This window comes from Cibotium barometz, chromosome 28, assembly GCF_041138505.1.
Source record: "Cibotium barometz isolate CiBa-2024 chromosome 28, ASM4113850v1, whole genome shotgun sequence".
In the NCBI taxonomy this organism is placed as follows: domain Eukaryota; kingdom Viridiplantae; phylum Streptophyta; class Polypodiopsida; order Cyatheales; family Cibotiaceae; genus Cibotium; species Cibotium barometz.
In genome coordinates, this window is record NC_141073.1 from 4,700,550 (window position 1) to 4,712,602 (window position 12,053).

General features: G+C 44.8%; 1 protein-coding gene across 7 annotated transcripts; it reads left to right on the forward strand.

Annotated features, from left to right (window-relative positions):
• Nucleotides 1-1,666: 1,666 nt before the first annotated feature.
• Nucleotides 1,667-5,094, forward strand: LOC147622404 ((S)-8-oxocitronellyl enol synthase ISY1-like). 7 transcript variants are annotated; one of them, XM_086821960.1, is made up of 6 exons: nucleotides 1,667-2,083; nucleotides 2,297-2,446; nucleotides 2,534-2,593; nucleotides 2,731-2,834; nucleotides 3,042-3,094; nucleotides 3,692-5,094. In XM_086821960.1, the coding sequence occupies exons 5-6, from the start codon at nucleotides 3,050-3,052 to the stop codon at nucleotides 4,823-4,825; spliced, it is 1,179 nt and encodes a 392-aa protein (XP_086678086.1). In that variant the 5' UTR covers nucleotides 1,667-2,083; nucleotides 2,297-2,446; nucleotides 2,534-2,593; nucleotides 2,731-2,834; nucleotides 3,042-3,049; the 3' UTR covers nucleotides 4,826-5,094. The 7 variants fall into 7 exon arrangements, with proteins under 7 accessions (XP_086678086.1, XP_086678083.1, XP_086678084.1 ...); XM_086821957.1 differs by lacking the exon at nucleotides 2,731-2,834 and having other exon boundaries at nucleotides 1,776-2,083; XM_086821958.1 differs by having other exon boundaries at nucleotides 1,849-2,446.
• The last annotated feature ends 6,959 nt before the right edge of the window (nucleotides 5,095-12,053 follow it).

Here is a 12,053-nt window from a genome sequence, read left to right on the forward strand (position 1 = left end):
GTGAATTTATAAAGAGTTTTCACATATAACTTAGCTCTATATGAGTCCATCTTTTCCATTTCTTTTTTGTTATCTTCATTCTATATTCTTAAAAGAAAAACTTAGCTTTATATTCCCAAATAAATATTCCTTCAAGAGAGAGAAAGGATTCTACTTGTGTCACATGCTCTTCAACCACCTCTCATGTCTCATGTCTCTACTATTTTCTTCAATCTAAGTAGTCTTATACTCTCATACATTTACTATTCTACTTTTCTCATGTGTTCTCTTCAATCCAAGTAGTCATATACATATACTCTAATAAGTTAATAAAAGTATATGTGAGCTCCTAAACTCTAGAAAAAAATTATTATTACATATTTTCATATACTTAGAATAATCTCTCAAGCTAAAAGAAAATTTAAACATTTGTTTTTTTGAAATGTATAGAGTTGGCACTTTGCATGCTCAAATTTGACCCAAAAAGTTTTGATCTGAGTCCATATTGAGTAGTTCTACAACCTTTAAGATTTTGATCGTGTTTATGATTGATATATATTAAATTATTAGATTTAAACACTCCTCTAATTCAAATGTCAAGTTAGATTTAAACACTCCTCTAATTCAAATGTCAAGTTAGATTTAAACACTCCTCTAATTCAAATAACAAGTTAGATCTCTCAAAATTTGATTGTTGTTAAAATTTCAGTTGGAGTTAAGATACACACCCCCTCATGTGTACCCTACCTTAATCGACCACTTAAAGTGACCAATGACTTCTTCTATGTATGCTTTTTAAAATTAATCATGTTTAAAAATTTCCCAATAAATGAAGTTACACTTCCATATATAAGGGATACTCACATACAAAGTTTAAACCATTGCTAATATGTATGATTGTATTGCACCCATACAACCCATCATTATCTAATTTTGGGGGCATGCATACATCGTGCTTTTGTATCACAAAAATTTTAATGATATATAACTTTACTTTTTTAAATAGACTAGATAGGTAGCTAACAACACTTGTGACATTTCACTGGAAGGTGTGTCTCCATTTTCTTAATAGTATGGATATGTGTTGATGTATATCTTTTCCATTTCATACAATCCCATTGTACTAAGTGGACCTTGAGCATGAGAAAATCCACTTAGGATTTGCATTATGCATAATAGCTCTTTTCAATGCAAAGAGAGACTTTTTGAGGCCACGTGATTGCAAGCACTTGTAAATTGTCATGAACACCAACTCAAAGTCCATATGGTTGGCAACAACCCAAAACTTTTACTTGCTTCAATGTCATAATCGTGAGGCCCAAGAAGGCACGGAATGCACGTTGATGAAAAGATAAAGCATATGGTAAGAAAAAAGTTAATGAACATTTTGATGTGCCCAAGATTAAAATAACCACAAAAAAACATTTGCTGGACAACCCTTGAGGATTTTCTCATTGCACATGTGAATACATGTGTGTGTGTTTGTGCACGTGTGAGTGCACATGCACAGAGAGAGAGAGAGAGAGAGAGAGAGATGGAGATGTTGCTCTCAACTTTCGTGTGCAAAGTCTCAATAAGTTACCAAAATGTTTTTTTATATTTATTAATTAACCCACATATGCTATCCATGACTTTTACTAAGGGTTGGAGCTTAGTGAAGTAGGGATTCTGAAGGTTTTTTTGGGAAGGATTTAGGAGTTTTTAGTAAGAAAGCTAATCGTATCATCTTTTTCTTTAGTGACTACGACGTGTGGCTATGGATGCTACCTTCATCTTTTCCTCTCCCTCTTTGCACACGGTGCCTCTCTCTCTCTCTCTCTCTCTCTCTCTCTCTCTCTCTCTCTCTCTCTCTCTCTCTCTCTCTCTCTCTCTCTCTCTCTCTAAGCACCTAGAATTCCTCCTCTCTTTGGAGGATGGACAAATTTATCCTTGCATTCGTTGTCTCCATAGCTTGCTGTGAAGCACGGGCAAGGAGAGGTCCATGTGGTGGAGGATTTGTTAAGGGAGGGTGTTGTTGTTGATGAAAGCGAGGTAGCATGGTACAACAAGAGGAGGCACACAACAAAGCTCTCAACTAGACTGCAGGGAAGGGGCAAGCATGTAGGTAGGGTTGGGTTCTCGGGTTCTTGAACATATGAGGACAAGGGCTTGCATTATGAAGATTAATAGTGGCTAAGGTTTTATGCCTTTGGTTGTGAAATCGTAGAGTACATTAGTGTAGTGCAAGATTGAAGGCATAAATTAATTATTGCCCACGCCAGTGGGAATAATTAATTAATTCCCCCATTCCATTGATTACGTTTTTGACCTTTCTCAGAACCCTTAGGCCACCTGTACAAAGAAGGCACCGATCTTTCAGAAAACTTCAGATTGGGGCGGCGACTCGTGAGGCCGCTCGAAGGCTCCGTGAGGAATCTGTAACTGCCCCTGTGCCACGTGTCTGCCAGATCACTCTTCCGCCACCAAGGTTAGAATTGCTATTATTATTATTTATCATTTTCTTTAGATTTATGATTTATGATCACTACTATTGCTATTGTATATTTATTCTCAGGATAAGCCTGTCCAGAACTAGCGATTGGCTTTGTGCATCCCAGCTTTTTAGCACAAGAAGGTAAGCACTCAGCAATGCATGTTCACGTTTTTTGTTTTTGTTTTTGTTTGTTATCCTTCAAGGGGTTTCATCATGATGGAGGGTGCGCTTATTCTTTGACATTAATCTTACATTCTTGCTGATCCCTGAAAATTAAGCTCGCGGGTTTGCCGAGAAGGGTGGATTCCGGCTGATTCGTTGAAATTAATCCGGAAATTTTGCTGATTCTTTAAGAGTGCTCTTAACCTCAGAGACCAAGCTCGTGCGTTTCCTGAACTTTCGAGAATCTCCCGATTATCGAGATTTATACTTTGGGTTTATCCAGATTTAGGGTGGCCTGATTATTCTCGCTTAGTTATTTATCTTTAATTGATAGATGTGTTTAATTTGCGAGCTTTAACTCATGGGTTTCCTTAACCACAGAGATTTACCTTATGGGTTTGGTAAATCATTTGAGTTTCCTTTGCAGCATTCCAAATGAAATGGTATTCGTGGTGGACCGGCAGGATTGGGTATGATGCGGTACGTTTTCATTCTCTTATTTCTGGGGATTTTTGACCAATTCTTCATTAGTATATACAGCTCCTTAGTATATGGTTCATAAATATTTGTATAGCCTGATCCACCCGATAGTTTCCGCGAATCATTATAAGCATGTGCAGCACGACTCTAGCCTGATTTGGTTCTGGTATTTCCTTGCTTGATAGTCAATGTTTCCTGGCCAAAGTGGTAAGGGCACATGTGCACACACGCATGCGCGCACACACACACACACACACACACATGCAGAATGAGTGGCCTGGTTCCAAAAGTCTTTCATATGATGCATTCATTTTATGGCTGAAATCACATGTAAGTGGTTCCAAAAAGCTTCTATGCAATGCATCCATCACCGTATGTAGATTGACACCGCCCCATCATATCCTGTCTTTATTTTGGGGTTTTAGACATTTGGAATTATTGTGAATATTTGTAGGAACCTTGCCAAATTGTGACAATCACAATTCATTGTGTTTTTTTGTGAAAAACCTTGCCAAATTTTGTTCACTAGATGCGAATTATTGTGGATATCTGCAGTGTGTTGGGCCTTACATTGATGTCTTTTGTGTTGGGTGTCAGAATCAAAGCAGAAATCGTGACATTCAAGCTGATGGACGTCCAAAAGTTGCACTAGTGATTGGTGTCACGGGGATTGTGGGGAACAGCTTGGCAAAAATACTCCCCAGATCGGATGCGCCTGGTGGGCCATGGAAAGTTTATGGAGTCGCCCGAAGGCCCCAGCCAAGGTGGTTTGCAGACGCTCCTCTCGAGTATATACAATGTGATGTTCTGGATGAAGCTGATACGCAAGACAAAATTTCACCTCTAAGGGATGTAACCCATCTTTTCTGGGTAGTGTGGGTAAGCCGAAGAAATGAAGAGAGAAATTGTCAGGACAACAGCAAGATGTTTCTAAATGTGCTGGATGCTTTATTGCCAAATGCACCCAAGTTGCAGCACATAGTCTTGCAGACTGGTGCCAAACACTATGTCGGCCCCTTCAGCATGGCAGGGAAAATCCGTGCCCACGAGCCGCCTTTTAAGGAGGACATGTCGCGCTTGCCAGCACCCAACTTCTACTACACCCTTGAAGATATCCTCTTTGATACAGTGAAGAAGAAAGAGGGGTTGACGTGGTCGGTGCACCGGCCAAATGCCATTTTCGGCTTCTCTCCATGGAGTCTGATGAATATTCTGGGTAGTCTTGCAGTCTATGCAGTGATTTGTAAGCATGAGGGTTTGCCGTTCCGATACCCAGGAAATAGAGTCACTTGGGAACAATTTGGGGATGCCTCGGATGCGGAGCTGATAGCTGAGCAGGAAATCTGGGCGTCCATTGATCCGAATAGCAAGAATCAGGCCTTTAATGTGTCAAATGGGGATGTCTTCAACTACAAGCGTGTGTGGAGCCTTTTGGCTGGAAGGTTTGGTCTGGAAGTTCCTGCCTACAATGGCCAGCCAATAAGTTTGAAAGAGATGATGAAAGATAAGGAGCCGGTGTGGGATGCCATTGTTGAAGAGCATGATCTATCACCTACTAAGCTTGACGATGTCGGGAACTGGTGGTTTGTTGATTATACACTAAACACACCTGTTCCCATGGTTTTGAGTATGAACAAGAGCAAGGAGATGGGCTTTTTGGGATTTCGCAACACTGAAGCTTCTGTACTGCATTGGATTGACAAGATGCGGCACAAAAAGATAGTTCCGTAAATAGTTCTTTGATGAAAGTGAGATACAGCAATGATGACTTGTGCTTTTTAGTGGCTTGAATCGGGGCCGGCCTTATGGCAGGATGCCAGAAAGTAGTACCTTCTGCTTTTTTTCCAAGTGTGATTCAAATATTAGCACACCTACTTTTGGGTGTTGTAGAAATGATAAAGTCTATGGTTTGAGATTTTGTATATGGACCCTAGACATGACATGGTTTTAATGTATATGCAGCTTAGTTGAGGAGATTATCTGGCTTTTTTTAGAGAGTTTATTCGAGTAAGAGTCAAGATAACGTGTTGTGGTGATTTGTAGAGTTTGTTTTGGTGGGGAGTTTGAGAGAGCAAGAGAGAGAGAGAGAGAGAGAGAGAGAGAGAGAGAGAGAGAGGATTAACGTCCACAGATGACATACGGGACCAAAACAAACGCGATACATTAGTCCTGTGGACTGAGAGTCTACTGAGACCCATGAGGCTTACAAGGAAAAAAGAAAAGAAAACCTAGATTAGCATTAGCTACTGAAGCTTCACAATAGGGAGCTACATTTGCTTTTTTTTAAGTATGAAATTCTCGTTCTTACCATTGCGAATCAATGTTGATGAGATGCTGATTCACGGCACTTGAGCTCCACAAACTCGAATGTAATTTGAGTCTTGAATTCATTCTTAAGGCTCTTGACCATGATTCTTGTGGATTATTCTCAGCTTCTTTGACCTTGGTCAAGGTTTCCTCTGTTTTTTGGGGGACAACCTGCATGTCACATTTAGATTTGAGAGCTACAAGGCAATCTTCGACCTTCGGAGGGCGATCTTTTCGTGTATCACTCTCTTTTTGCAAGAGCGTGACCTGTTGCAGTGGGTATTCTGCCCACTCGTTGAGTGGTCAGACATTTCCTTGGTGAAAGAACCCCCCCCCCCCCCCCCCCCAAAAGGCAGGTTTATTCTTTCCTTTGTCAATCTAAGTTGACCGGAAACACGTGACCCTTCTAGTGGAAGGAGTCCGCTATATATTTATTGTTTATTCTATTTTGCTATGTCCACCCAAAATGTGAAATCTGGGAGTTAGGGCTGAAGCTTTTACTGTTTCTGGCAGCTGCAAGCTGGAGGCGCCCAAGCTGTGTGTGAGCACGCGTGCATGTGTGCGTGGGAGAGAGAGAGAGAGAGAGAGAGGGGGCACGAAAATATTTTTTGAAAGTCCCAAGGACCACCCATGCTGTAGTGGGGAAATGCTAGGGCAACAAAATATTGATTGAAGTGAGGATGAAGCATGTAAAGTGTACTATGGAACTAGCGCAGCAGACTCACTGTTTGTCAAGAGGAGAAGGTTATACATAGGTTATACAGGCTGTTGGAAGGTGCCCTTTCCAGAGGATCCATGCTGCTTTGTTTGTTCGGACAATCATGTTATATAGGCTGTTGGAGGTGCCTCTTCTAGTGGATTCTGTCAAAATACACAGCGGAGATGATAACAAAATCTGAGACCACAAGAGCAAGTAGAGTGCAGAAAATAGACAGCACAAGAGAAGGAGAGAGAGAGGCCTGTAACTCTTCTCTATACACAAGATCCCGCAATGAAAACAAGATACAATAGGTGGGGGGCCATGGGGCCATTTTATATAGCCCCATGAGTGCAGTCCGCCAGTAGAAGGACAGCCGACAGAACATAAAGTGCCCACGACCAGCGAAAACCATTAGTCGGCCAGCATCTCAAGGTCGGCCCTCACACGTGTGGAGTCGGCCAACAACAGAGAGCAAATGGGACTGCCTGTGTGACCAGTCGGCCAGCATGTGGTACAGCCGACAGGTCCTACACTGCCTACCACACCCTGGAAAAATAGGGAAAAATGGGGAAAAAATACGGGGTGTGAGGAAAAATGAGAAAACACCTATACAGGGCGGGCACACCCACAACAGAGGCCCTGGTGTCTGATAAAGACAGGAGATGACTTCTAACACCCCCTCTCAGCTCCTGGCTGTGAAATCAACCCTAGGGAGCTAGAGTGCCGCCTGAGCGTAGCCTAAGGTAAAAGAGTCCTAGATTCTTCGTACTCTGCAGATACCGCAAGATCCGCAATCTTGCGTCCCAATGAGACTTCAATGGCGTCTGCATAAAAGAGCTCAACAGCCCCACGGAGAAGCTCAAGTCAAATCTGGTGTTCAGCAACCAGATCAATGAACCAACCAACTTCTGATACTGCGAGGCATCAACTGGCTCACAAGGATCATTAACAGTTAACTTTGTGTTTGGGTCCATCGGCGAAGTAATAGGCTTGCAGTTCTCCATCCCAAAGGCCTCAAGCAACTCATGAACATACCGCTGCTGAGAGACAAAAAACCCCCTCTAGGTCTGCCAGATCTCCAATCCCAAAAAGAAGTGGACTAAGCCTAGGTCGGTCATCTCAAACTCCTTTGACAAGGCAGCCTTCGTCACGCCAATGTGCTCCACATGACCGCCGGTGAGAATGAGATCATCCACATAAAGGATGATAATCGTAACCATGCCGCGTTCCCGAAAGAGATACAGGTTGGGATCTGCACCCGATCTTTGAAAACCAGTCCGAACAAAGAAGGAATCAATCTTCTGATTCCAAGCCCTGAGAGCCTACTTAAGACCATACAACTCCTTACGTAACCTGTAAACCATCCCTTCTGATCCTGGAACAACAAAGCCTGGAGGCTGCTCAACATACACCTCCTCCTGCAGGTCACCATTAAGGAACGCAGATTTTACATCCATTTGATACACTAGCCACCGCTGAGAAGAAGCAAGGGCAAGAACGGTCCGAATCGTGGTCATCCGTGCTGTTGGTGCAAAGGTATCCTCGTAGTCGATGCCTGGCCCCTGAGCATAACCTTCAGCCACAAGTCTGGCTTTGTGTTTGTCCACCGACCCATCCGACGCATATCTGGTCTTAAAGACCCATTTGACACCAATGACTGACTGTTTCGCCGGCCTCGGGTACCAACTCCCATGTTTTGTTCTTCTCGATGGCATCAAGTTCCACATGCATGACTTTCCTCCAAGTATCCTGTGAAAGGGCTTCCTTAACGGAAGTGGGCTCCTTGTCCCACATAATACGAGACATCAGAGTATAGTTTACCTGAAGAAGCTCTGCTGAATTGCTTTTGTCGCGGACTCTATGTGATCTTCAAGGGCCGTCCTCTGTGGTCCACTGGGAGGGTAACTCCGTGACACCTGACTCCTGAAGGGTGTCCAACAACCACCTGGGTACTCGAACAGATCGTGGAGCCTCCTGCCGTTGCGTGGGCTCTACTCCAACTGCGGGCTCAACCTCCTGTACTGAGACTGAGGTGACTGAGGTGGATCAACTGGAACAATGGTCAGGGAATCATCATCAGACTCTTCTGGATCTCCAAGAAGTGGCGGCTTCTTGATAGTGGATACTGGAACATGCTCATCAAAGACCACATCCCGGCTGACAACAATCTCATTCCTATCTGGATCATACAATCTATATCCCTTGGAAAGAGAATTATACCCCACAAATATAAGCTTGCGGGATTTGGAGTCAAGCCTCCCCCTCTGCTTCTTCGGAATATGTACATACGCATCACTCCCAAAAACACGGAAGTGCGAGACATTAGGTTTCCTGCCAAAATATGCCTCAAACGGAGTCATATTAGGTACTGAAGTCGTTGGAGACCGGTTGAGGGTATGGACAGCCGTTGCCACAGCCTTTCCCCAAAGTGGACGAGGAAGATCACGATGCTCCAGCATGGTCCTCACCATCTCCACCACAGTCTTGTTTTTGCGTTCTACAACTCCATTCTCTGAAGGCGATCCTGTATTGGCCAGTTCCCTCTTGATGCCATGATCTGCACAAAATCTGAGAAATACATTGGAGGAGAATTCACCCCCTTTGTCAGCCCTGAGAGTCTTTACCTGCAATCTAGACTCTTTTTCCACCATCACGTGCCAATCCTTGAACCGTGCAAAAGATTGGTCCTTCTGTGAAAGAAAGTAGACCCACGTGAATCTGGTACAGTCATCAACAAGCAGCATAAAATAGAGAGATCCTCCCACTGATGGTATCCGCTAAGGTCCACACAAGTCAGTGTGAATCAACTCCAATGGTTTTGAAGCCCGCCTGGAAGCCTCCTTTGAAAAGGATTCCCTGTGCTGCTTACCACATATGCAAGAACTGCAACGTCCTTGCCTGCTACCAACATCTGGCAAGCCAACCACCATCTCGTCCCGGAAAGCTCGCTGCAAAGAGCATCCACATTTAAGTGGCCAAAACGAAAGTGCCACAGATCTCCGACCTGAGAACCTGTCAATGAGGAGAGTGCAGAGAGCTTGTAGATACCATTCTCCACACCGCCTTCCCAAACAACCTGGCCAACCTCACGGTCCCGTAGAGCAACTGAATGCTCCTCAAATTCCACCCGAAAGCCAGTCTTGCTACTTCATGCACTGACAGAAGATCAAAACCAAGAGCAGGGACGTAAAGAACACGGGAGGCATGCTTGCCCCCTTTGCCGTCGGGAATAATCTCCACCCGGCCCTCACTATGAATCGGAATGGAGGAGTTGTCGCCAATGAAAATGCGACCTGACTGCCATTTCAGATCCAGAAAGAAGTCACGGGACGGAGTCATGTGCCTGGAAGCACCACTCTCAAGAATCCATTCCCGGGTATCCTTTGCGGTGAAGCCAACTGCATCCTCGCTCGAAGACGATGAAGCATCGGAGTCCATCATCTCTAAGTGCACAAATGCGGGAGTCTTTGCAACTGAGGCTGAAGAATCAGCACTCTTCCCAGTCTAGAATAATTCTCCGGTGAAGCCTTCCCTTATAGCCCTTGCGGTTGGCCAATTAAGGACTCCGAACCTCCGCTGTGAGGAGGGTTCGTGAAACGTTCCTCCTGGTCCAAGACCATGGGCACAAGCTCCTCCTAGGTAATGGTGCTGAGCTTGCCACTAGTAATCCAAGAGGAGTAGAAAGCGGAATACTGAGCAGGCAAGTGGGATAGCAAAGTAATGGCCATATCTTCTGATGATATCTCCTTCCCAGCCTGGAGGACTTCCTGATGAAGGGCCTGCAGCTTGTTAATGTGCTCCCGCATCGTCGACGACTTTGCAGGGTTCATAACCCGCATCTGCACTTCCAAGGAAATTCTTTTCATGGGCGATACCCTGTTATAAAGAGAAGCCAAGTGCTGTCATATGCCTCTGGCCAGCGTCATATGCTTTGGTGTGCAGTTGAGGAAGATAAATGACCGGCGGACCCTAGCGTTGACACGATCCCACATCTGTGCCTGTGCCTCGTGGTCCTTCTTCATTGACAGTAACTCCCCTTTCTCTGCTTCCGGCCGCGGAACCCCGATAACGATGAAATCAGCAAGGTCATATGACTCTAGCACAGACTCCATCATCACCTTCCAGATGCCGTAATTGTTCCCGTCCAACTGACAGTCCACTGGGAATGTGGGGAGAGTTGGGATCTTCACATGCTTCTCAGCCATCTCTAACAAATCTGCCATGGCGGGGATGTAACTGAAAAGGGTGGGTGGGGAAAAAAAACTTTAAACCTGCAAGTGGCTGTCCAGCAACGTAGCCCACCTTCCTCTTGCTACTTCTCTTCCCAAATAGTCCCTAACAGTCCACCAATCAGCAACGTAACAATCCCCCTCTTGAAAAGAAAACTCCCAAGATCTTTCAAGAGCCTAGGGCTCTGATACCATGTCAAAATACGCAACGGAGATGACAACAAAACCTGAGACCACAAGAGTAAGTAGAGTGCAAAAAATAGACAGCACAAGAGGAGAGAGATAGGCATGTAACTCTTCTCTATACACAAGATCCCGCAATGAAAACAAGATACAATAGGTGGGGGGCCATGGGGCCATTTTATATGGCCCCATGAGTGCAGTCGGCCAGTAGAAGGACAGCCGACAGGACATAAAATGCCCACGACCAGCCAAAACCATCAGTCGGCCAGCATCTTAGGGTCGGCCCTCACACGTGTGGAGTCGGCCAGAGAGCGAATGGGACTTCCTGTGACCAGTCGGCTAGCATCTGGTATAGCCAATAGGTCCTACACTGCCTCCCGCACCCTGGAAAAATAGGGAAAAATGGGGAAAAAATACGGGGAGTGAGGAAAAATGAGAAAACACCTATACAGGGCGGGCACACCCATAACAGAGGCCCTAGTGTCTGATAAGGATAGGAGATGACTTCTAACAGATTCAGGCATGGAGTCTGCAGTGTATTCACCAAAGGTGGAGAATTTTGCACAGCTGTCAAAGATGGAGTCTACATGTGGATGGTGTATGTGGGTGCTGTGCGTTATTGTGATTTCATGGAGGATACATTTTCAATCTGTGGGATGCTGCAATATATGTGGGTGTTTGTCACGTGCATCCTGAAAGAGTGCACAGAGCGGAAGCAAAAGGGCACTAGAGTGTGCTAAATAGAGAGTGCAAGAGAGAGAGATGGAGCAACTATGCTGAGTATACTGAAGCAAAACAGTCCCAAGCAAGAGACACAAGTAGTCTCATAAGTGAGGGAGCAAAAGATATACAAGACAAGATGAAAAAGTGAGAGGCCAGCCCCGCCTATTTATAGGTGGGGAGAGTTGGCCGACTGGAGCTACATATGTTGGCCGACTGGACATCAGTAGGCTGGCCGACTGGGAAAAAACCATACAGGGTGGAAAAAATCCCAGAAAAATATATAAAATAGGGGTGGCCAGCCCACAATTAAGGGCCATGCAAAAGGGACCAAAAGGACACCAAAAATGGGTAAAAACTGGGAATGAATGTGCTAACACCCCCTCTTAGCACCAGATGCTGAACAAACTCCGAGAAGCCCAACACGTCGTCCTTTGTCAAAGACAAAAGAATGCAGCAACAACAGGTACCAAGAAAGCTCCACAAGCAATCTCCACAGCAACTCAGCTACAAAAGCAACATAACAAGCCGCCAGGTATACTGCTCCTCTAGAAGAAAACAACCATGTAGGTTGCGTCGTGCTGCTCCAAATATCGGTGCCAAACCCAAATGTAAACACAGTGCCACAGAAATCCCTAGAAGCCTGTAGCTCCAAGAAGATAATACCCTCAAAAGAAATAGAGTCCGTCTGCTCCAACTTTGTACCAACTTTATACCAAGAGTAGCCAAGTGTTGTACAATAGCACCCTCCTCGAAGGTCGGCATCGCCAGATGTAAGAACTCAATTGCCCCCTCTGAAAACTGGTGTCAAGACTCCACA